The 25,130-nt window shown below is 37.5% G+C and overlaps 2 protein-coding genes across 6 annotated transcripts; both read right to left on the reverse strand.

Annotated features, from left to right (window-relative positions):
* Positions 1-303: 303 nt before the first annotated feature.
* Positions 304-3,233, reverse strand: LOC104112360 (protein FAR1-RELATED SEQUENCE 2-like). 3 transcript variants are annotated; one of them, XM_009622247.4, is made up of 3 exons: positions 3,111-3,233; positions 1,249-1,839; positions 304-698 (listed from the first exon to the last, which is right to left on the reverse strand). In XM_009622247.4, the coding sequence occupies exons 2-3, from the start codon at positions 1,825-1,827 to the stop codon at positions 489-491; spliced, it is 789 nt and encodes a 262-aa protein (XP_009620542.1). In that variant the 5' UTR covers positions 1,828-1,839; positions 3,111-3,233; the 3' UTR covers positions 304-488. The 3 variants fall into 3 exon arrangements, with proteins under 3 accessions (XP_009620542.1, XP_009620541.1, XP_009620543.1); XM_009622246.4 differs by lacking the exon at positions 3,111-3,233 and adding an exon at positions 2,652-3,098; XM_009622248.4 differs by lacking the exon at positions 3,111-3,233 and adding an exon at positions 2,873-3,089.
* A 7,221-nt stretch (positions 3,234-10,454) lies between these two features.
* Positions 10,455-17,513, reverse strand: LOC104112361 (protein FAR1-RELATED SEQUENCE 5). 3 transcript variants are annotated; one of them, XM_009622251.4, is made up of 4 exons: positions 17,347-17,513; positions 16,130-16,222; positions 15,445-15,905; positions 10,455-10,921 (listed from the first exon to the last, which is right to left on the reverse strand). In XM_009622251.4, exons 2-4 carry the CDS (start codon positions 16,209-16,211, stop codon positions 10,718-10,720), a joined length of 747 nt encoding a protein of 248 aa, XP_009620546.1. In that variant the 5' UTR covers positions 16,212-16,222; positions 17,347-17,513; the 3' UTR covers positions 10,455-10,717. The 3 variants fall into 3 exon arrangements, with proteins under 3 accessions (XP_009620546.1, XP_009620545.1, XP_009620544.1); XM_009622250.4 differs by having other exon boundaries at positions 10,531-10,921; positions 16,130-16,249; XM_009622249.4 differs by having other exon boundaries at positions 10,531-10,921; positions 16,130-16,246; positions 17,347-17,484.
* Between the last annotated feature and the right edge of the window lie 7,617 nt (positions 17,514-25,130).

Below are 25,130 nucleotides of genomic sequence, written 5' to 3' on the forward strand. Positions count from 1 at the left end.
CAGGAAACATAGGGACTTGGGGAAGGGGAGATGGTGAGGTGAGTAGTATAAAAAATTATTTTTCTAAAAATATTTTCTACTCTCTAACCAAACACTAGAAAATATTTTTCGCAAAAAGGTTTTCCCTCACCAACCAAACAAGGGAAAATAAGTGATAACAACACTCATTTTTCATGAAAACATTTTCTAAGAAAACATTTTCCTCCATACCAAACACACCCTTTATTTCTTTTCGTTTCCCCCTAGTCTTAATCTATTAGGCTTTAGCATGTCCCAAGAACTTGATGAACAGATGAAAACGTCTTTGTCTTTAAGGCTACTTTATTTATTCAATTACAACTGAATTCCTGCAAATGATGATACAATACGGAGTTTCTTGGGCCCTTACATTCAAGTAGCTCAACCCCAGATCAAAATAACTCCTATTTGTCCTAGAGTAACAAGTTAGAATCAGAGAGAGAAAAAAATGTGTACAAACTATTGGTATGCTAATCTGATTCCTCTAGCTGTTCATTCTCAAGTTCTTTCACTCGCTGGACTGCTTCTTCAACACTTCTTGATAAATGATCAGTGTGATCCTCAATGAATTTCAACAATGTTTGTAGTTGTTCTTGGTAAGCTGCACACCTCCGCTTACATCGCTGCCTCTCATTATAAAGTTCAAGGGTCAGCTCTCGAATTCTTTGATCCTTCTCATCCTAAAACAAGCAAAATCGTAAGTCACTGAAGAAAAAATTATATATAAGATCACGTGTGGTGAATTCTTCCACAGAAATAAAGAGATCATCTTAGGCAAAAGATTTTTCAACAGCTTTGAGTAGGGGCAATAGCAGAATGATTAAGTTCCAACATAGTGCATTTCCTTATCGGAAATGGTCTCTCTGCCCTTCCAGGGTAGGGGTAAGGCTGCATACATCTTACCCTCCCAAGACCCCACTTGTGGGAATTCACTGGGCATGTTGTTGTTGTTGTTGTTGTAGTATAGTGCATTTCCTTGTTGCAAAAACAAAATAGACCACAGATAAATTGGCCTGCCAATCGAGTCATTCTCCCTCTTTCAAACATATATAACAGAAGTATATGTAAGTATGCTTGCTGTAGTACATGAACTCAAATGTCAATTCCGTGGGAAACTGGTCTGCTGTCAGTCAACTTAGTATGTGTATTGACATTCATAAGTAGAACCGTAACTTGTCAAATGCATCATACGTAATTCTGTTGAATGCCTAGTTGCTTATTAACATTTACCTGACTGACCAATTTTCTTGTAGATCCTCGCCACGGAACTTTACTCGGCGACATTAAAGCGTGATTATGCTCTTTTACAAATTTTGTGACAACCCACTTGCTTTCCCTTAAAGCTACTCTCAGAATGGCAGGACAGCCTTCTCGAGTTGCAGGTGGCGGAGGAAGAACTCTATCTTTCCTATGAATATATTTTTTCTCACGAAAACCTTCTTTCGAGCAGACAAAATCCTGTCCAATAACCACATTATTGATCCGAGACCGCCGATTATGATGAATCCGCACGGTAAAGCCTATCCGCCTGCCATATGACATGTAAAAGTCTCTAGCATCATCTCTGGAGTTGAATTCCATGCCAATCTGTGGCTCAATAGCATTGTCACTTGATGTTTGTTCTCCATTTGAATGCCTTAAGCATTTATCATCTTCAGCGACATACATATCCATGTCTGTTGTGAGCTCTTCGTCAAAATAACCATGATCATCATTGCTCTCAACTGGTGGAAAATCTTTTCTTTCATCCAAACCAAATGCAGGGCTAGATGGGCTCCCCATTGCCACATCAGACTTATAAAAGCCCATAATCCATCATTCCTGCATATTTGGAGCAGAAAAAGGAATCAAGAGGAAAGCACAAAATGGAAATAAGTATAAACAGAAACAATCTCATGGACTCATGGTGCACCATTTTGACCACAGACGTAGAAAACAACAAGGAAAAGAAATTGCAAAATAAAGCATTTTATGCTCTTGGAGAATCAAATAGTACGTGAAATGAGGAAAATATATCTGATATGCATCATCCATCAAGCTGTCATTCCTGTTTTCTGAAACTTGAGGACTAACTAAGAAGGATTCAAGTAACAAGGATTGCCTATCAGACATGACAAAAATCTAATGATGATCATACTCCTTCACATACACTTTCTAGAAGCGTTTCAGGGTATTACTGATAATCAAGTCAAGTACAAGGAGGAAGTAGTGTGCACACATGATAATTGTATTAAAATTGATTAGGAAATAACCACCACGCACAAAAGTTTCTTGAATAGATTCATATGGTTATCCTACGGGGTCCTGCCGTCAGATATCAAAAGCTTGAACTGAACAAAAGCAATATATGCATTGTTCTACTTTTGCTGTTTCCCTTCATTAATCAAATTAAACAAGCAAAGAAGTAGGAAAATGCATCAAAATTAGGTCACTGAAAGCTAAAAGCTCAACTCAGAGCACAATTGTTACAAGAAAAACAAACTCAAAAGTTTTCTCCAAACACAAGCTTGCATAATATTCACATTCTTATTCATTAAAGGGGAAAAAGATGCCAGCACAGAACCGTCCATTTTCCCTTTTAAGATGGTCAATACACACAATTACAACAACTCATTAATTCACACCATTCTCACCTCAACCAAGTAAAATACCTCCAAGTCCACCTAGTTGAGTTTCTTGAGCTAAATTTTAACTGTAGCAACAAAGCCTAATACATCCACAAAAGATTCTAAAAAGGAGTCATAAAACTAAAATATTCCTCCTATATCAATCTGGGGATTATTCAAGCTCAAGCTAACAAAATAAGGACTCGACTGAAAAAAAATGATAAGTGGACAAAGTAAACCCTATTTACTTGGATATCCAAAAGATTCCAGCTTCATTATTTACTGACTGATCAGGGGGGGTTGTTGGGTCTCTAAATCTAATTAAGAACACAGGAGCAAGAAAGGAGTTTGTGGGTCTATAATGTTTCAAGAATTGGCGTCCACAGAGTGAAAAAAGAAACTCAATTCAACTTCTGAAGTGCTAACCAACTCTTTCGACTAAAACGATGAATGATAAGAAGAGGAAAGAGAGAGAAATTGCTTTACCTACGACATCATCGAGGTCATGTGCCGCTACAGTGACTTTTTCTTTTGTTTTTTTCGTTTATCTGCTGCTTCCAAATATTCATATGTGACCCCTTAAAGGCGATGTAATACATTCGAATTTATACATCGGTGAGAGAGCAATTTTCTGATTTTTGGTTTAATTATCCATGTAATAGGTTTAGACGGTATTTAGATTTCGAGAGTCAAATTGACCGCAATTATTATTTTTTACGTTATTTTTAAATATCTAAATTTTATTTTGAAAAACTTAAAATTCTATGTTCAAATAAACTATTATAATTAAAAATTTTGAATCTCAGAAAGCAAAATGTGTTACATAAATTGGGACGGAAAGATACTACTTTATTAGAGTTAACTCAATTTTGTCTTTAATTTGAGTTTGTTATTAATCTGTATTAACTATAATATTATGAAACAGTAAATTTTCTATAGCAAAAACAAAAACAGGGAAAAAAAAACATAAGTAAAGCAGAAACTGGAAATAATCAGAAATAGAATCTAAAAATATATCTTGGAATGAAATCGAGCCCACTGAAGAAATTATTCCCATCAAATATCCGAGGTGTTAGCAAATTTATAGCCATTTTCTGCCACTGTTTCTAAAAGTTTGCAACCTTTCAGAAACAACCATGGATGTTTGAACAAGCGTGGATATTTAAAATTATCCGAAAAAGAAATGGACCGGGTCACGGGTCACGCGCGTGGATCCTGGGTTATTTCAGGTTGACTTTTGCTAATTAAATATTGGATTTAATAATTAAATTAATTAATTAAATAATTAAAAAAAAATTTATCCAAAAAGATTAATCAATCAATCTTTGATCGAAGCTGAAGCCGAGCCGAGCAAGCCTTCGAACTTTCTGTAGTGAACTTATATCGGATATACTCGGTTAATCGTTAGATTTGATATCTTTGAACCGCCGAGCTTTGTCATATACCTAGACAACATAAGTCACACAATTAGCCCTTAACCATCTATGATTCTTATGGTTGTGTTCGTTTCAGCCATGAACATCGCCTGATTTCATGAGTGCATAGAGAATAGGCATTTACTTTCATTTCCCTTGAAGCGGCTTACACTTCGCACCCACATAGGTGATTTCTAAACGTGTAGTCCTATAGACACACTATCTGGTCATTTCCTGCCAGACTTAGCAAATCATTAAGAAGCTTTAAGCTTTATTGACTCATCAAAAATCCTTAATGCTTTACTCTGATTTCTGAACATTGTCTTCATCACGAGAATGGGTTGAGTTATTTGACAATGTTGAACCGCCATTCATAACTTTGTTTGATCTCTTTGAACCTAACTCTTGGGATCTCCAGTCTGCTAGGTAGAGTTACCGCCATGATGACTCTTCCTAGGTCTTAACCCCATTCCCTTCGATGATCTTCCAACTAACTCTCTAGATAGGCCTTTTGTAAGTGGGCCCGACACGTTATCTCTTGACTTCAATCGTGATAACACCACTAGAGAGTAGTTGTCTAACGGTATTGTATCTCCGCCGTATGTGACGAGATTTTCCGTTATACATAACGCTCCCTGCCATACATATTGCTGCTTGACTATCACAATGTATACATATAGGTGCCAAAGGTTTGGGCCAAAATGGAATATCTTCCAAGAAATTCCGGAGCCATTCAGCTTCTTCACCGGCCTTGTCTAAAGCTATGAATTCAGATTCCATCGTAGAACAGGCGACTTACGTATGTTTGGATGATTTCCAAGACATTACTCCACCCCCAGTTGTGAAAATATATCCACTCGTGGATTTAACTTCAGATGATCCGGTAATCCAATTTGCATCACTATGTCCCTCAATCACGGAGGGATATTTGTTCAGAGCATAGTCTTGGGTATGTTTCAGATACCCCAAAACTCGTTTCATTACCATCCAATGTAATTGATTGAGAACTTGTAAACCGACTCAGTTTTATAATAGCACATGCTATATCTGGTCACGTACAATTCATGATATACATCAAACTTCCCAATACTCTTGCATAGTCCAATTGTGAGTCACTTTTACTTTCATTCTTTTAAAGTGCATTACTCACGTCAATTGGAGTCTTGGCAATCTTGAAATCCAAATACTTGAACTTGTCAAGTACCTTTCAATGTAGTGAGACTGTGATAATGCTAGACCTTGTGGAGTCTTGTGAGTTCTGATTCCTAAGATCACATCAACAACTCCTAAGTCTTTCATGTCAAATTTGCTAGCCAGCATGTGCTTAATAGCATTTATATCTGCCATATCTTTGCTCATTATCAACATGCCATCAACATATAAACAAACAATGAATTCATGACCTGGAGTGTTTTTAATGTAAACACATTTGTCGCACTCGTTGATTTTAAAACCATTTGCCAACATTGTTTGATCAAATTTAGCATGCCATTGTTTGGGTGCTTGTTTAAGTCCATAAAGCAACTTAACAAATTTGCACACTTTCTTTTCTTTACTAGGAACCACAAACCCCCAGGTTGTTTCATGTAAATTTCTTCCTCCAAATTTCCATTTAAGAAAGCTGTTTTAACATCCATTTGATGAATTTCAAGACCATGCACGATTGCCAATGCTACTAACACACTAATAGATGTTATCCTCGTTACTGGCGATTAAGTGTCAAAGTAATTAAAGCCTTCCTTTTGTCTATAATATTTTGACAACAAGTCTTGCCTTATATTTGTCAATAGTGCCATCAACTTTCATTTTCCTCTTAAAGATCCATTTCGAATCTAAAGGCTTATTTCCTGGAGTAAGATCAACCAATTCCCATGTATGGTTATCTAAAATCGATTGAATCTCACTATTGACTACGTCTTTCCAAAATGCTGAATCAGAAGATGACATAACTGCTTTGAAAGTTTGAGGCTCATTTTCAAGCAAGAATGTCACAAAATCTGGTCCAAAGGAAGTAGATGTTCTTTGACGTTTGCTACGCCTTAGATCCTATTCACTTGGAGTATTTTCCTTTAGTTCTTCATGTGGTCGTTTAGATCTTTCACTTGACGACTCGCATTCATTTTTATACGGATAAATATTTTTAAAGAATTCAACATTTTCTTATTCAATTACCGTATTAACATGAATTTCGGGGTTATCAGATTTATGAACCAAAAACCGACATGCTTTACAGTTTGTAGCATATCCAATAAAAACACAATCCACATTTTTTGGTCCGATTTTTACCCTTTTGAGTAAAGGTACTTGTACCTTGCTAAACACTCCCACACTTTGAAATATTTCAAGTTAGGTTTTTTTTCTTTTTATTTTTCATATGGAATAGATTGTGTTTTGCTGTGGTGTACTCTGTTGAGTATTTAGTTAGCTATAAGGATAGCTTCCCCTACAAACTTTGCGGTTAGCCGGAACTTATTAATAAAGAATTCATCATTTCCTTTAATGTTTGATTTTTTTCTTTTCGCAATTGTCACGCCCCGACCTCGGGAGCGCGACCGACGCTCAACCGAGATACCCCGGTCGAGCAAGCCTACTAGATGCCTTCTACCCAACCTTACCCATTAACAATATAAGAATCAATACAGGTGATAGACATGAGAAAAAATCAAATATTCCTCATTCTTTTTCCATTACTCAAAGGATATTCATTTATGATTCCCAAAATATTACAAGTTTATAGATGTAATGAAAAACATGTTTGCCAAATACCAATATTTATAGTTTAATTTCTAACATCGAATACCACCCACAACCTGTCTACGGAGCCTCTAAGTACAACAGAAAAAAAGAATGGAAGTGCCGGCGACAAGGCCACAATTCTACCTCAAAACATAAAGTACAACGTCAAATGACATGAAACTTGGAATAGAGTAGGGCTCGCCAAAATCTGCTGAATAGAGAGTAACTACTAACGAGGATCAAAACCGCCCGCTGACGAACCACATGCATCCATTGAAGATGTAGCGGCCCCGGCAAAATGGGACGTTAGTACATATAGAATAGTACTAGAAAACCAAAACACCTATTCAAGGACTTAGAAATACAATATGAATATGATGAATCATGGTAACAATAAAAGGTTTAGTTAGCCGTTAAAGCCACAACAAATTTATTAAAAGCTTTCAATAACATTTATAAATTCTTAAGTCGGGGATCCTCTACCACTACCTTTACACAAAGCGGCCCTGGCGCCTCACCCCAATGTATGCGGGTGGAGGTGAAATCATGATACCCTCAACGCTACACAAAGCGGCCCTGCCGCCTCACCCCAATGTATGTGGGTGGAGGTGTTTCACAATACCACAATTCCTACACGAAGCGGCCCTACCATCTCACCCCAATATATACGGGTAGAGGTGTATCACAATCTCTGCACAAAGCGGCCCTGCCGCCTCACCCCAATATATGCGGGTGGAGGTCTATCACAATACCACAATCTCTATACAAAGCAGACCTGCCTCCTTACGCCAATATATGCGGGTGAAGGTGTATCACAATACTACAATCTCTAAACAAAACGGCCCCGCCGCCTCACCCCAATATATGTGGGTGGAGGTATAATCACAATACCACAACTCTAAATTCCCAAAACGATAATAGTTTGTAAAAAGGGGTTCTCTTCCAATCAATTGTTTGGCACGTTTGGCCTTAGAAAGAGTAGGTTCATAAGGTTTCATCATATGAGAAATAAGTGTTTGATTACATTGATTTCATACAAGGTTTTCTTCCCAAGAAGGAGGTATAACATAATTAAGTCACAATAGAAAATCTTTAATACATCACTCATTCTTGAAATACTTTTTCCCAAAAAGGGCAATACACCATTTCAACTTATGAATATATATATAAGATCTCAAAACACTTTGAAAATACTTACAAGATATAGAATTAATTAAGACGGCCACATTTGGGCATGACCTGAACACATAAGCTTTTAGGCACATCTATTTTGGAAGTCAATTTGGAACAGTTGGATTAAGGCCTATTTCATAACCTTTCTCACATCATTTTATTTTCTCGGAACCATTGGCCACAAGTATAACTTTCATTCTTGGCATGTTGGCCACACCTTATATCTCCAAATTATTTCCTTCATTTTCAAGCATCCTTATAGATTGTCAACAACAAGGCATTTCTACTCAAGACTTTAAATACACATTTGAGCAACTAACCAAATTAAAGGTGTTAAGCACATGTGATTTCTTACACAATTCGACATGCTAGTTTTCATTAGAATCACGTTTTCAAATCATAATATATTAACCCACAACCAACGCTTAATCACCTTCTCAAATAGTAACTCAACATAACAAGTATATTTGGAATAAAAATTGAGCGCATATATCTCTTGACACAAGGCTTATTCGGAATAATTAATTTATAATGAGCAACACGGGACTTACAAGGCCATTGTGGGGTTCAATTCTAAAAGAGGAGTTTAGCCAACATACCTAAAATTCGCCCCTTAATAATACAATGATGTTCCACCATACTAAACAACTTCAATCTACAACAATGCAACACAATTGAACCAATATTAGCAAGATTTCTATACTTTAAGTCATTTAAATTTTTTATCAAATATCTAGTGTGCATATCTTTCTACAACCTCCTCCAATGGAATTTCTTCACCTAACAACCACCTTTCACACCAATGATTCACCTCACAATCGTCTCTAGGCCATCCACAACTTCCATTAGCACATGCATGCCCAACAATTCACTTCCAACCCATAAATCTTATCAATTAATTTATTTTATAATCTCTACAATACCAGCACAACCTAGGTTAGGCATTTGTGGCTTCCAATCACCATCCCATAAGTCCTAACACATATTTCATACATAAATAATAACCATGAATTAGTTAGAGATGGTGGACATACCTCTCCATACCTTCAGTAATAAGGGTTTCATCCTTACTATTAAGTAAATAAACATAACAATATCGAGTATAATCGTCAATAAAGTTATAAAATACTTTTTTCCCGCCACGAGATGGTGTTGACTTCATATTACAAATGTCAATATGAATTAAGTCTAAAGCATTTGAATTCCTTTCAGCACACTTGTATTTTTCCGCCGGTGGCACAACAGTTCAGCTTGACGAGGCTATTGTCGTTGCCACAACAATCGCAGAAGGAATTTCAATTTCAATTGCCATTTCTCACTGTCAATAGTTGACAAACAACAACAGAATAGTTTAATTAATGGCAGAAAAATAAAACAGTAAATATTACTATAATTAATAATAAACAGTACTTTTAATAAACAAAATAGAAGTTGTTATATACTGTTTCACAAGAAAAAGATGAATTTTTTATGTTCTTCAAATCGTTTCTGAATTATGAACTTTAATACTCCGATGAGGTTTTTATATCTTCAAATTAGAAACAGAAAAATTCACAAGGAGTAGAAAACCACAAATGTTTTAATCTCCAGAATCAGAATACAGATTAAAGTATAAAATTAATTTCCTTAAAATTGTTATTAGTCTGCATTAACTATAATATTATGAAACAGTAAATTTCCTGTAGCAAAAGCAGAAACAGGAAAAAACAGAAGTAAAGCAGAAACTGGAAATAATCAGAAACCAGAATCTGAAAATATATCTTGGAATGAAATTGAGCCCACTAAAGAAATTATTTCCCTCAAGTACCCGAGGTGTTGGAATATTATCCTCCCAGGATAGAACGATTTGACTCACCGGAATATCGGTACCTAAAACGCTGATGAACTGCGAATAACTCAATGGATGTAAATCACACTGGATTTTATTTGTGCAGAAGAAGAAGTTTGAAGTTCAGAAAATTTCGTAAGGAAAAAATCTTGAATCAAAGCGAATTTATAGCCATTTTCTGGCATTGTTTCTGAAAGTTTGCAACCTTTAAGAAACAGCCATGGCTGTTGGAATATGCGGGAATATTTAAAATTATCCCGGGAAAGAAATGGATCGGGCCGCGCAGATCCTGGGTTATTTCGGGTTGATGTTTGATAGTTAAATATTGGAATTAATCAATCAATCGATCTTTGATCGAAGCCGAGCGACGACGACGGCGCGAGGCTTACCTTCTTTCCAACCCTTTTAACACCAAGGGAAGTCCTTTCTTAATATAAGCACATTCTCTTTTCTTTTCACTACCAATGAGGGACAATTGCTCGTTTCCAAGGCATAAGGGAACAACTCAGTTTCCCTTCACATTTCTTCCCTCCATTTCCCATACACCAACCTCCAATCCCAACAGAGTTCACTTAAAAAAAACATAGATAATTTCTCACATAAATGCCACTTAGTAGAGATACTTATTTTTACGTACCAAATAAAACTCCCAACATATATAAGCAAAACACGACTTCGAAAGATAGGAAGAATCACCTGACATTTTTGTCACTTTATTGACCTCTAGATTATACCCTTAAATGGCAACATGTCCTTGAACTTGACTCCTTCCTAGTAGTAAATGACAAAGGGAACTTTACAACAACTAAGTAGGAGTATAAGTATTTCGTTTCGGACTAAAGTAGTACAAAAGATTTAACTTAGACTTTCGAATGATTTACGGGCCTATGTTACTATTTCCCAAAGAAAAAAAGGAAAGAAAGGAAAAGAGGCTACAGAAGCTATCCGCCATTTGGAGAGACAATTTTTCTTGATTCCAATTCTTTCACAGTTTTAACAATGTCGTTAATGTTCTTTGATAGTTGATCTGAGTGATCCTCCATATCTTTCAAAACCATAGCTAGCTGCTCTTGCAAAACAGCAGATCTTTTACGCTCCTTCTGTAACTCTGCTGTTAATTCCCGGATCTTCACATCTTTATCATCCTGAAATTGGTCCACCGAATATCAGGAACAGCACAGGCACATCACACAATCAAACTGTTTTTTCTTCTAAAGAAGATGATATTGCCTAATAGGAAAGAGCGGAGGGCAGGGGGAAGCAATGACAAAGCACTAATAGAATCTTAGAAGAATTTAGCAACAACCCTTAAAGCAGTGATAAATCACTAATGGAAATATTAGAAGAAATTTGCAACACATCTTTGCCATTTTAACTGCAATTCATGTGTCCATTGGGTTTCTGCGACTGCAGTACTGCACACATTTTTTTTTGGTTCAATTTACATTCTGCAAATTAAACGTATAACAAACTAATGCTCTATTTATTCACACAGCGAAAGAGCCCCTCTGACACCAGTTGACCATATGCATTCATTATTCCAAAGAGAGCAGTTACCACATGTGGAAAACCATACACGCACAATATGCAGATATCAGTATTAAATTATTCCAGCTGTGTGACTTTCACAGTATAAAATAAGGAAGACAGAGCGATTATACAAAGCCAAGCCTTTAGCCTACCAGCCCAAAAGGGTTCAGCGATTTTGCCACGAAATTTCTGCTATTTTTAAGTGCATTAAGTAGGATGGATAATCTTATATACCAGCATTTTCGAAAAGCTATGGAAAAATATCAGAATCGATGTGGACTAAGGAAAGAACAAATAGAAGCAAAGGAGCCACGTGGGTGATAGCCACTAGTTGAGAGATTACAACTTAGTCATGTCGGAACACCAACATTAGGTCTGACGTCTGCTAGGGGTCTTTTTAGTTGGTTTGGAATTATAAGTGTAAGTTAAAAATACTCAAGTGAAGAAGAAATACTATATTTGAAGACAATTTTATTGCTCTTTGAAGCAATATCAGGTCCGCACATAAATTATGCCAAGAGTCGGATTCTTTCAGTAAACGAGGTGCCCAACATTAACAAAGGGGTGATTGAAACGTATGCCTTTGGATGCCATTCACATAGAATACAATATTTGGGAAGGGGTGATTGAAAAGTGTGAAAAGAGACTAGCAAATTAGAAAAGACCATACTTATCTTGGGGGAAGGTTGCTTCTAATTGATAGTTTCTGCACGCACTAACGACTTCTACTATGTTGCTCTTTCCTCTACCAAACAAGGTGGAGAAGAGAATCGATAACTTAAGGAGGGATTTTTTGTGGCAATGAAACAATGACAAAAAGTCTTTCGATCTGGTTAAGTGGGAATGTGACATCGGCAAGAAGGAAGGCGGCTTGGGAGTCAAGAATCTAAGGGTGCACAACAATAGTCTTCTTATGAAGTGGTTATGGAGATTTTGCAATGAGTGCAGGCAGATGATTAGAGAGAAGTACAATATAGAAAATTCTTGGATAACGATAACATCGAGGCACTCATATGGAGCTGGGAATTGGGAAAAAGTTAGAAACGTATGGAATATATTCTCAGAACACATGTACATCAAGGTAGACGATGGTAGAAAAACTTTATTTTTGAAAGAAAGATGATTAGGACATAGCCCCTCAAAAATCAGTTCCCTGCCATTTTCAACATAGTAAATAATCACAATGCGACTGTAAAAGATTAGCGGTGTACCCAAGGATGAAACATTTCCTTGAGAAGGTGTAGTGATTTGGAAATGGAGGAAATGAGTAGTTTTTTGCAGATGATAGAGAGTTTTCAAGTACAACAGTTAATTCCAGATAGGATAGTTGAAAGGAACAAGGGCGTGGCCTTTTCTCAGTGAAGTCTGGATATCAAGTTTTGTCTCAAAATAGACAACAAGAAGTATGGCCATGGAAATCGATATGGAGAAATAAAGCACCTTACAAAGTAGAATGTTTTTCATGGGTAGTGGCCAGAGAGGCTTGCTGGACCCAAAACAATCTACAAAAAGATATAGCTATTTGCAACAGATGTATAATGTGTGATGAAGATTATGAAGACGCAAAACACTCATTCATCCATTGCAGAATCACAAACCAGATCTGATACATGCTCTTGAATTTGCTTTAAGTTCAATGGTGCGAGCCAGAATCTCCTAAAGACCTGCTGCATTGTTGGAATTGAAGAGGACTAACGAAGGACGACAAAAAATTGTGGAACACCAAACCAGCAGCAATATAGTGGACTATATGGAATACAAGAAATCAGAGATACTATGAAGACAAAAAGGAGAATATTTGTAACTTAAAGCACATATGTTTAGGTCTTTTAGCCTTCCGGTGAGAAAATGAAAATGTACAGGAAGTAGATACTACTCATCATTGCACTCTTTGGATGCTATTCTTTAATTAAATTTTGATTACATTTTCAAAAGAAAATTAGTCAAGTGTTATAGAATTCCTAATTTTGTCTTAAAAGGACAATTATTGAATATTTGTATGAAGTTAGCCAAATGGAGCAGAATGGATAAAGAGGATCAATATAGATGATTCCAAATAGTTTAGGATTGAGGCATAGTTGTTGAATACGAAAAGATCAATTTATCGGGATAAAGACTTATTAATCAATAAATCTAGCTGATTAAGCTGAATATGTATGACAAGAGGCAACTAACTAAGAGATATCAATCAAGTAAGCTTATACAATTTGAGAGTGGATCGCTTAGTCACCAATGATTTATGCACTACCCTCAGAACCTCAAATGATAGCCACATATCAGATCTAAGATAAAGAAAGTATCTGTAATAGATCCTTCATGGATTGGGTTCATACGTTCACATATTTCCCGCCACTGTCTATGGTCCAACCAATAGCTATCTGAGCCTATATCAACAGAAAGGAAGGGGAATTCGCGCTCAGATACTGGCTGAAAGCGAGGTTATAATCTATGTTAATAAGGCCCTGTGAGGATCCAGGTAGGACATGAGCTCGAGCTAAAGACAATTTATAAAGGGTCATACTTGTTGCAAATGTTGGGCCCAGAATGTACATTAGACAAATGTATCATCCTCCACTGAACGAAAGGAACATTACCTAGCAGACATATAGTGCCAGTTAAGTAGACCACCCTTTGTTTGACTAACAGTACTGCAACTGTAATACCCTAGTTGACAAATGAACAGACAGATGCAGAATATTGACTTAACATGTCAGCTGACATGGACTGATATCAGAGTCCTTGAGACTTGATGGTGCATGGGATAGACAGACTAATGGAGCTGAGACTTCAAGCCTGATGTGCGAAGGACTTCGAGAGGGGATCTTCACCATTGTGTTCGTCTTGAGTACTAATAACAGAATCGGGTGGAATGAGGGCGGACAAACAAAGATAGACACTAAAGAGATGTGGTGTCGCTCTAGCAGTCACCAAAAACAGACAGAATTGAAAGACTTTTTGAAAATAGAAAAAGAAATGTTTGGTTGGGAGGCCAGTCTTGCCTTAGGTGGAAGCCATGTAAGTCTGGGGATTGTGTAAGCACGGATATCATATTGAAACAATAGAAAAGAGTTATCGAAGTGGTGATTAACACAACATAATAAGGCTCCTTGTACAAGAGATCTGAAGAAGTTTCTTAATTCTTGTGAATCTTATATTTGGAGAGTAATGTGACCTGAAGTTTTGAACCAAGAATCCAGAGCCAAAGGAAGAAAACAGCAAAGTTCAAATTACCTTGTTCACCCAAAAACTTTCCGACAATTACCTTGTTCACCCAAAAACTTTCCAACAAAGTTCGTGAAGTGTGTATTTGCTACCTCGAGAACACCGCAGATCCTATTATCTAAGCGGTCAATAGATCATAAGAGTTGAGTCTCTCATGCATTCTTCTTCCCTTGGCTCTGGTTCTTGATTCAGAAATCTTAGATCACATGACCGGTAATAGACATCTGTTCTGTTTGACTTTAAACAGTAACAAATTTTTGGTTCTCCTGTAGTTTAGCCTTTTATTATATGATAAGAGAAAAGATTTCACAATGTCATTGCAATAGAGCAATATCTCCTTCACTAACAAGCCCTTTGTGCTCCATTGCAAGGAAGCTGCTTGCAGGATAAACATTTTGGACTAGAAGTTTCTCTAAATTCCTAAAGCTAGAAGTATTGCCGAACAGAATCCAACAAGACATTCTTTGAATAGCTTCAATAATTTAGTGCAAATATGAATATCTAGTAAGGAAGGGGTAACAGTCAATGCATTGCAAGAACTAGCTTATTTTCCATGGAGAAAGTCATGCCACACTAACAGGCATCCTAAATTGCAGTGAACTAAATATTTGTAGAAGAGGATCATTATTGGCATCAGGTAAGAACTCAAAGATGAAAGACATGGAAGCGGTGATTATGTTTTAGCAACAAAGCGGAACAAGAAAGTAGAAGTTGTCAACTTAAGTCTCAACCGGTAAAGTAAACCGCCGACTTCTGTTCTAATAAATGTGAGAAAAAGAGAAAGGAATGATGGCAATAAAGAGAAATGCATTTCATACAAAACAGTGTGTAGAGAACTTGAGAAGTAGCTGTGTAGAGAGAATTGTCTTTATATATGTCAACAACCAAATTTCATCAATTAGTTTGAAGTACTTACCGGTGTTTGACACAAGATCGAACCTATGCGGGTATTAGCAGGTTTAACAACCAGTGGATGATTGTGCTCCTTCACTAATTTAGCAACAACCCATTTTCCAGATTGTTCTTTCTTCACTATTATCATTGCCTTACATCCTTCCCTAATTGCTCTGCACTTCCTTTGTCCATTCTGATTTTGTCTACTTTTACTGAAACCCTCTTTATTACACACAAGTCGGCGCCACACCAACTCCCCATTACGCATAGATCGACGAAATGCATCTACTCTCATGACAAACCCCAAATGTGTCGCATATGTGCTATAGTATGCTTTAGCAGCTTCTTCTGATTCAAATTCCATACCCACATAAGGTTCCAAATTCGGACGCCCTTCAGCTTCAACACCATTTCTGGTCAACTCCTTCCCACTAGAACTCTCTACCATCTCCCCATCATCTGCTGTAGTATTGTTTTCATCCACTGCCATGACACGAGAAAAATACAGAAGCAGAATAAGATCGTGAAACAAATATCAGAAACTATCCGTTGCTACCTACAATAGCACAACTTTAATAGATCGTCGTTTCAAGATCTGTATTTGCATTGCAGAAATGAAAGTGGCAGAAGAAAGGAAAAGGTAAAAACTCTTCTTTTTTTTCTTTTTCTGCAAATTTGGTTAAGGGGATATGCTTCAAATTCCATACCGACATAAGGTTCCATATTCAAACGCCCTTCAGCTTCAACACAATTTGTGGTCAACTCCTTTCCACTTGAACTCTCTACCATCTCCGCATCATCTGTTGCATTATTGTTTTCATCCACTGCTATAAGTCGAGGGCGAAAGTACAGAGAGCAAAATAAGTTTGTGAAGCAAATGAGACACTATCCGTGGATAGGTAAAATAGCACAACTTTTATAAACATTAAATCGTTTTAAAGAAAAGAAAGTGAGAGAAAGGAAAAAAAGGGAAAAACTCTTCTTTTTTTCTCCGTAAATTTGTAAATTTGATTAAGGGGTTGCCCCCCAGGGCTTAGTTCAAGTGGTAAAAGGTTGAGAGACTTGTGACTTAGGTCACAGGTTCGAGCCCTGCACCATGCGAACTAAGTCTGGTATTTAAGTAGAGAAGGGTAAAGGGGCAGTGTTACAAGCATTTGGGACTCAATAGGCAACTCGGTTAGTTGGAGCAGCGGTTCAGTTAGTTGGAGTAGTTAGCCACATCGGCAAGTTATTAGCTGTTAAGAAGAAGTTAGAACTTAGAACTGAAAATGTAAATAGGGATCAGCTGTATTTCATTGATTGTTCAATTGTACATTTCATGACTGATATGAATAAAACTCTCTCCCTTCCTCTCTAATTCCTTCTCTGTTCTACATTCTCCATTGCTGTACAGCTCGAGCTCTGCTCGTGCCACAGTATTTCTCTTCTTGAACAGGTGAGTTCCTGAAGAATATATTAGGCGCGCCCACTATCCTCGAGTTTCAAAGGTGGTGGTTGGTCCTAAGGGTTGGCCCCAGATGGATTTCTCAGTCATAAAAAAAAATGATTAAGGGGTTCTGAAAACTTGAAACTTTAATCCCTAAATCTGCGAGCCTAATTCAACCAATTTGTAACAGTGATCTATGTCGTGCCAATTCAGAAAGAACCAGAAGTTCTTGTTTCAGGCACATCATTTTTCCTGTATCCACTTTCCAAATTATGTACCAACCAGTCCTACATAACACAAAATCTCACCAACGACCAGAATTTTATCTCCGCAACTATGTAGCAGACCTTACAACCAACGAAACACTATTAAGTATTAACTCCTTTTGATTATTCCTTCAAATTCTTGGTTTAAATTAGTTATTTACTACTATGAATTTAGCAATTCACTAAAATAAAATAATGGAAATGTGCTTTAACAACAAATGCGGCTACTTACTAGTACAATATACAGATCGAAAATCGAATTGTCACTGATAAATGTGCTGCTTATGGTTAGAGACTCGAGCAGGTTGTGTGCGCTGAAAAAGGGGGAAGTGTCTTCTCCGAATTTTTGCAGAAGTTTTGCAAACACCACGTAAAGCTAGAAACTTAAACAAATATTTTGCTTTTAGTTTTTTCCATTACATGGAATTTAACACCCTCAATGACAATGGTTCAAATTTATGAAATGACCCTTCAAAGATTGTCTTTTTATTTTATATCCTTTACATGCACCATTATTAATTTGACATAAAAAAAAAAAGAAAAGGAAAAAGGTCCAAAAATGATCTTGTGGTATTCGAAATAGATCAATTATAACCCCCGTTTAAACTTGAGTCCACAAATGACCCTGCCGTTATAGAATGAGTCTAATAATACTCTTGTGTTATTCGAAATGGATCAATTATAACCCTCGTTTAAATTTGAGCTCATTAATGACCATGCCGTTAAAGAATGAGTCTAATACTGCTATTTCCCTCAGTTAGTAATGATTAGGGCTGTAAATGGATATTTAAAAACCGACTAAACCGACAGAACCATACCGTGCCGAACCGATTTTTAGGTTTCTTTTAATAAAACCGTAGGTTTTTATATAAACCTATAATTGTACCAATAATTAGGGTAGATTTTTTATTTTATAAAAATAAACCGAAAAAATATCGAACCTACCGAATAAATTTACATGTGAAACATATATTTATATATTAAGTTTAAAAATAATAATATATTAAAATTTGTACATTATTTAAATTAATGCATTATTATTTACAAATATAAATATTAGACCCATTCTTTAACGGCAGGGTCATTAGTGGGCTCAAATTTTAAACTTATTTGACCCATTCTTTATAAATATTAGACCCATTATCATTTTTAAACTTAATATATAAATATCGAACCGTACCGAATAAATTTACATGTGAAACATATATTTATACTGGGTCTAATAATAGGTCCGATATATTTACATGTGAAACATATATTCACATGTAAATTTATTCGGTATGGTTCGAATATATTTACATGTGGAACATATATTCACATGTAAATTTATTCGGTACGGTTCAAAAAAATTTCGGTTTATTTTCATAAAATAAAAAATCTACCCTAATTATCGGTACAATTATAGGTTTATATAAAAACTTATGATTTTATTAAAAAAAACCTAAAAATCGGTTCGGCACGGTACGGTTCTGTCGGTTTAGTCGATTTTTAAATATCCATTTACACTTCTAATCATTACTAACTGAGGGAAATAGCAGTATTAGACCCATTCTTTAACGGTAGGGTCATTAGCGGGCTCAAATTTAAATGAGGGTTATAATTGATCCATTTCAAATAATACAAGGGCATTATTACACCCATTCTATAACGGCAGGGTCATTTGTGGACTCAAGTTTAAACGGGGTTATAATTGATCCATTTCGAATACCACAAGGTCATTTTTGGGCCTTTTCCCTAAAAAGAAACATGTGCAATAAACCCAATTGACCTACTAATGAGGTTCTTTGCCCAAGAGAATTTTATTTTTAAGGTTCGAATCTAATAGGAGTACCTCTTATTAAGCATAAAATAACCTTTATCATTTCATCATACTCGTGGTTAATATTTCGGAACCAATAAAGTATAAAACTTTGTGTATGTACTAAAATTTGTGTTTAAGATGTTATTCCTTGTCCATGTTCTATGTTCATTACACTTATGTGTACGGTCGAAATAGATTTCGGCCTCCGTACGTTTAATTAGTGGATTAGTTAACTTATCATTTGTTTGAAATAACGTAGTACTTATAATCTCACAATAATCTCATTCTCGAACTTACGTCGATTAACTTACGACGAAACTTTATCGTACGAAAATAAGGGATGTAACATCTCATTTCCGAGATTTCATTAATTTATTTATGGCGTACTTTCACGTACGAAAATATGGGGTGTAACACCTATGTGCTACATTTATTTCGAGTTCGAGCAAGCACTCACCGACCATTACGCCTACGGGCTACATTACTTCGAGTTCGAATCATTCACTCGACTACTAAGCCTACGAGCTACTTTTCTTTCGAGTTCGAGCAAGCACTCACTCGACCATTATGCCTACGGGCTACATTACTTCGAGTTCGAATCATTCACTCGACTACTAAACATATGGGCTACTTTTATTTCGAGTTCGAGCAAGCACTCACTCGACCATTATGCCTACGGGCTACATTACTTCGAGTTCGGATCACTCACTCAATTATTAAAGCCTAAGGGCTATCTTACTTCGAGTTCGAGCAATCACTCACTCGATCATAAAAGTCTACGGGCTAATATACTTTGAGTTTGAGTTCGAAACAATCAATCACTCATTTATCAAAGCCTAAGGGCTATCTTATTTCGAGCTCAAGCAAACACTCACTCGGCCATAAAGGCTACGAAGGCCAAATTCGATGAAATCACCTAAATCCTCATGAAAACATCCGCAAGGCATGAATGAAATCTTCACGAAGCAAGTCAGTAAAAGAAAAAGATATTTGTATGGATATACAAAGATGGTTTACATAAATAAATGCAACATAGAAGAAGCTAAGGGCTAAGCTTCTGGGTTATCATCGAGAGCGGTCTCTTCTCCAACGGGCTCCCCCCATTTTCGGACCCGTTCTTGCTACCGTCATCATCATCGCCATTAGAAGCCAAGGCTTCAGCATCAACATCAAGTTCTTTAGCCCTTTTTATCTCTTCAGCAAGGTCGAAACCTCGAGCATGTATCTCCTCGAGGGTCTCCCTCCGAGACCGACACTTAGCAAGTTCGGCAACCCAATGTGCTCGAGTATCGACAGTATCCGCTGCCTCTTTTGCCTCCATTTGAGCAGCCTCGGCATCGGCCCGATACACGGCAGATGAGTTCCGAGGATAGAACAAACAAGCCTCGAGCTCCAAGATCGATCGATAGATCAGCTCGGTATCATTATCGAGCCCATAACCAAATCGAACCGCAAGGCAACGTGAAAGTTATCGGAGATGCACAGATCGATTGACACTCACCCTGAAAGTCAAACTCAAACCAAGGCAGGGGCTTGACCCAATACCGAGCTCGAGCCAGTATCGAGCTCGCAGACAAGAGCCGTTGCAACCGCACTAGGGGAGAGAATTTTGGCAGGAATCGAGGAAGAGACAATTCAGATTATTTATCCACTATATATTTTTTATTATAAATAAAGTAAGATCCATCTACTATAAAGGGGGGAATCATTGTAAGCACGGCAGGAGTCCACACATTGTAACAAAATATTTTCTTCTCATATTGAAAGATATCCCCTTGTGTTTATTTTTCTTTATCTTATTCTTTCTTCTTCTCACTATTCTCATTCTCATAGTCAAAAATACATGTATTTCTATTTCTCTATACGATTTGTATCAAATTATATCACATATCCTTAGAACCATACACAAATTTAACTCTATCCAATTTTTCGGGTAAACAGTTTGGCGCCCACCGTGGGGCTAAGTGTAACAATGGTTGTTTGATACAAATCTACAATACACACCAGTTTACAACTTCAAATCAGCAATGGCAAACCCTCGATTGGTGTCTTTACCTATCGACCACGAAGTCGGCCTTTAAGACGAAACCAACAACTTAATACCCAGGGCCGGAAGGCCATTTAACGATGTCACTGAAGCCCGAGTCGAAGTACCTGAAATCTGAGTCGACATACCGCTGGATGTCAATTCACAAGTGGCTCTTGAGGCGAACCAACGCTCCGAACCAGAAAAAAATATTTAGGGCGGAACTCGATCCGTAGCTCGAGACACCCATAATGTGGAGGAGATCGGAGTCAGCTTACGGATGATCTTCGAGATGTTACAAGCCCAGCAAATAGCGACAACTTAGTTGCAGAGCCAAACTCAGGTACAAAGCAGGTCGGAGCCCAATCCGCTTCGAGAAATCACCCACAGAACGGAGCCAGCCATAGTGAAGTCAAATGAGCAAGAATCGGGGACTACTCCCGAAATTGCTAAATTGCTCGAGGAACTCGCAAAGCGAGTCGAAGAAAATAATAAAAAAGTAGAAACATATAACTCTAGGGTCGATCAGATCCCGGGAGCTCCACCAATGATAAAAGGGTTGGATTCCAAAAAATTCGTGCAAATACCTTTTCCCTCGAGTTCGACCCCAAGACCAATCCCCAAGAAATTCCGTATGCCCGAAATTCTCAAATATAACGGAACGACCGACCCCAACGAGCGTATCACTTCTTACACGTGTGCCATCAAGGGCGATGATTTGGAAGATAATGAGATCGAATCCGTATTATTAAAAAAATTCGGTGAAACCCTGTCAAAGGGGGCAATGGTATGATATCATAATTTACCATCTAACTCTATTGATTCTTTTGCTATGCTTCTAGATTATTTCGTAAAAGCACATGCTGGAGCAATAAAGGTCAAGACCAGAAAGTCGGACATGTTCAAGGTAACACAAAAGGATAACGAGATGCTAAGGGAGTTCGTATCTCGTTTTCAAATGGAACGAATGGATCTGCCACCAGTCGCAGATGATTGGGCTGTTCAAGCTTTTACTCAAGGTCTGAACGAGCGATGCTCGATGGCTTCACAGCGGCTGAAGCATAATCTGATCGAGTACCCAGCTATTACTTGGGCCAATGTGCACAATCGATATCAATCCAAAATAAGAGTCGAAGATGACCAGTTGATTTCTAGGTCTAAAAGAACTACCAAGCAAAAGTCGACCAGAGTTCAATACCGGCCATATAGCGGAAATCCCCCAAGCCCGGTCTGATAAAATGGCAATCAACTACCAAGCAATTGGAACGTGTAAAACCTAAAACGATACTACTACTGAGTATCCGAGGCCTATTTACAATCAACCTCGAATACTCGGGGGGCTCTATCATAGAACGTATCTGTGACAATTATCAAGTTCGGTGCAAAGGAAGTTACTTCATTATTTCATGACAAACAATGTCTCGACAGTAAACGTTGTAAGAGCCAAATGGTCAAAACGAACCATGCTCATGTAGTTGGCCCGAGCCCTGATGCAAAACATGAACGCATGTATAATGACTTGCAAAGAAAGCTCCCTTCTTTACCGATATCTTATATCCAAGATTCATTATGCAAACATGATCGAGTTCGAGCAAGCAGTCACTCGACCATTATGCCTACGGGCTACATTACTTCGAGTTTGAATCATTCACTCGACTACTAAGCCTACGAGCTATTTTTCTTTCGAGTTCGAGCAAGCACTCACTCGACCATTACGCCTACGGGCTACATTACTTCGAGTTTGAATCATTCATTGGACTACTAAGCCTACGGGCTACTTTTATTTCGAGTTCGAACAAGCACTCACTCGACCATTATGCCTACGAGCTACATTACTTCGAGTTCAAATCATTCACTCGACTATTAAGCCTACGAGCTACTTTTATTTCGAGTTCGAGCAAGCACTCACTTGACCATTAAGCCAACGGGCTACTTTTATTTCGAGTTCGAGCAAGCACTCACTCGACCATTATGCCTACGTGCTACATTAATTCGAGTTCGAATCATTCACTCGACTACTAAGCCCATGGGCTACTTTTATTTCGAGTTCGAGTAAGCACTCACTCGACCATTACGCCTACGGGTTACATTACTTCGAGTTCGAATCATTCACTCGACTACTAAGCCTACTGTCACGACCCAAACCGATGGGCCGCGGCGGGCACCCGGTACCTTACTCAACCGAGTACCAATGTAACGTATTTTTCTTATTACATCATCATATACACGTGACACACAAGCCTAATAGGCCAACATCATCATTTATAAACTCAAAACATAGGCCGACAAGGCCGTACAATCTTTCACGTACGCGGCATATGTCTGCAAGCCTCTAAGAGTACATAAATATCATAAAGGTCGGGACAAGGCCCCGCTATACTAATCAGTACATGTCCTAATCATTCTGACCACATAAGCTACTCCGGAACAAATGGAGTGTACCAACATCTTCCGCTGAGTTGATCGCCTACTTAGAGGACTCTCGACCTGTCTATCGAGACATGCGGGCATGAAACGCAGCGTCCCCAGATAAAAGGGACGTCTATACAAATAATGTACTGAGTATGTAAGGAATGAAAATCGGTAAATAATAGACATGAGAGAAACATGGAGTAAAAGACTCGATATGTACGTCTGCATAACTCTGTGAATCATTTTATTTTTTATAACATCATGCATATGCGTATAAATGTCATACCATGCATAGGTATATCTGTTCATAACATCATCAAGCCTCTGAGGGAATCCCATCATATCATTTCGGCCACTGTGGGCAAATCATCAACATATACCAGCTGATCAGGTGGTGGTGCATATATAATGACATAACCTTTTTCCATATCCCATATACACTCTTTAGGTCATTTTTGAGCTATTATGTGACATTTTAGAGTGAGATAGGGTGCCCTAGAGTGATAAGGTGTTCTCCAATAATTGTTCTTCAATTCTTGCCCAAGTTTTGGAAGATTGAGAAGGGAAACTCACTAGGTCTTCATCCTAGAGGTAAGATTCTACACCCTAACCCTCAATTTCAAATTTTGTGTAGAAATGGATAATAAGCAAGATAATTTCTGGGCAAGAGGGTTGGTTATTTTACATGCATGTGTTATCAAAGGGTGTAGAAAGATTGTTGAGCTAAAAATGATAAATGTTGGGTTGTGGGATGATGGAATCCTCCATGAAAGGACCTTGAAACCTTAATGCACATCTAGTGTTTGATAAAATGATCAAATGAGCTAGAACCATGATCATCTTCCTAATTTTGGTTCAATTTGTTATATTTCTAAAATTGATTGAAGTTGCTAAGAATTCCGGAACATTTAGAGTGTAAGGAAGCTCAAGTGAGGTATGTTGGCTAAACTCTTCTCTTAAAATTGAATCCCACGATATTCATGTAAATTATGTAAGTCCCGGGTGATTCATTATGAGACTGGCCATTCTGAGTAAGATTGGGTTGAAAGATATATATTCAACAAGCATTCTAAATGCTTTATTCATGTTATGTTACCAATTGAGGATGTGTTAAAATACGGGTTGTGCATTAATAATGTTTTGACTTTAAGTCAAGTTCAAATGAAGTCTATTATGCCAAATTTTGTGAAATATCTCTATGTGCCTTAGACTCTAAATTGCTCACATGTGTATTATAAACCTTGATTTGAGTTGTATTTTTTTGTTAATGATGATAATGATATTTGAAATTGATAAGGTGAGCATGAAATACTGAATATGGCCAACGTGCCAAGAATGACCTTATGATTATGGCCATTAGTGCCAATGAAATGAAAAGATGTGAAAGTATTATGAAATACGATGATTGATATAAAAAGGTTGGTGTCTCAAATAAGACGGCCTAGCCGGTTGGGTCGTGATTGGACACCATATCGCACACATGGTGGTGATTGTGCTAGAAATTGTAATTGAAATGGTAATTGTGGTTGATGTCCCTAATGGATAGCCTAGCCGATCGGTTCATGATCGGACTCCATGTTAAAGACTGTGGTATTGATATTGAGAGAAATTATGGTTGATGTCTCTAATGAGATGGCCTAGCCGATCTGGTCGTGATCGGACTCCGTGCTAAGAGTACGGTGGTACCGGTATTGTGAATAATTATATTGTGGACAATGGTATATCGATACTAAAAATCTCCCAACGTGAGATATGGAAATTAATTTGAACACTGTCT

Source organism: Nicotiana tomentosiformis, chromosome 1 (assembly GCF_000390325.3).
Source record: "Nicotiana tomentosiformis chromosome 1, ASM39032v3, whole genome shotgun sequence".
NCBI lineage: Eukaryota > Viridiplantae > Streptophyta > Magnoliopsida > Solanales > Solanaceae > Nicotiana > Nicotiana tomentosiformis.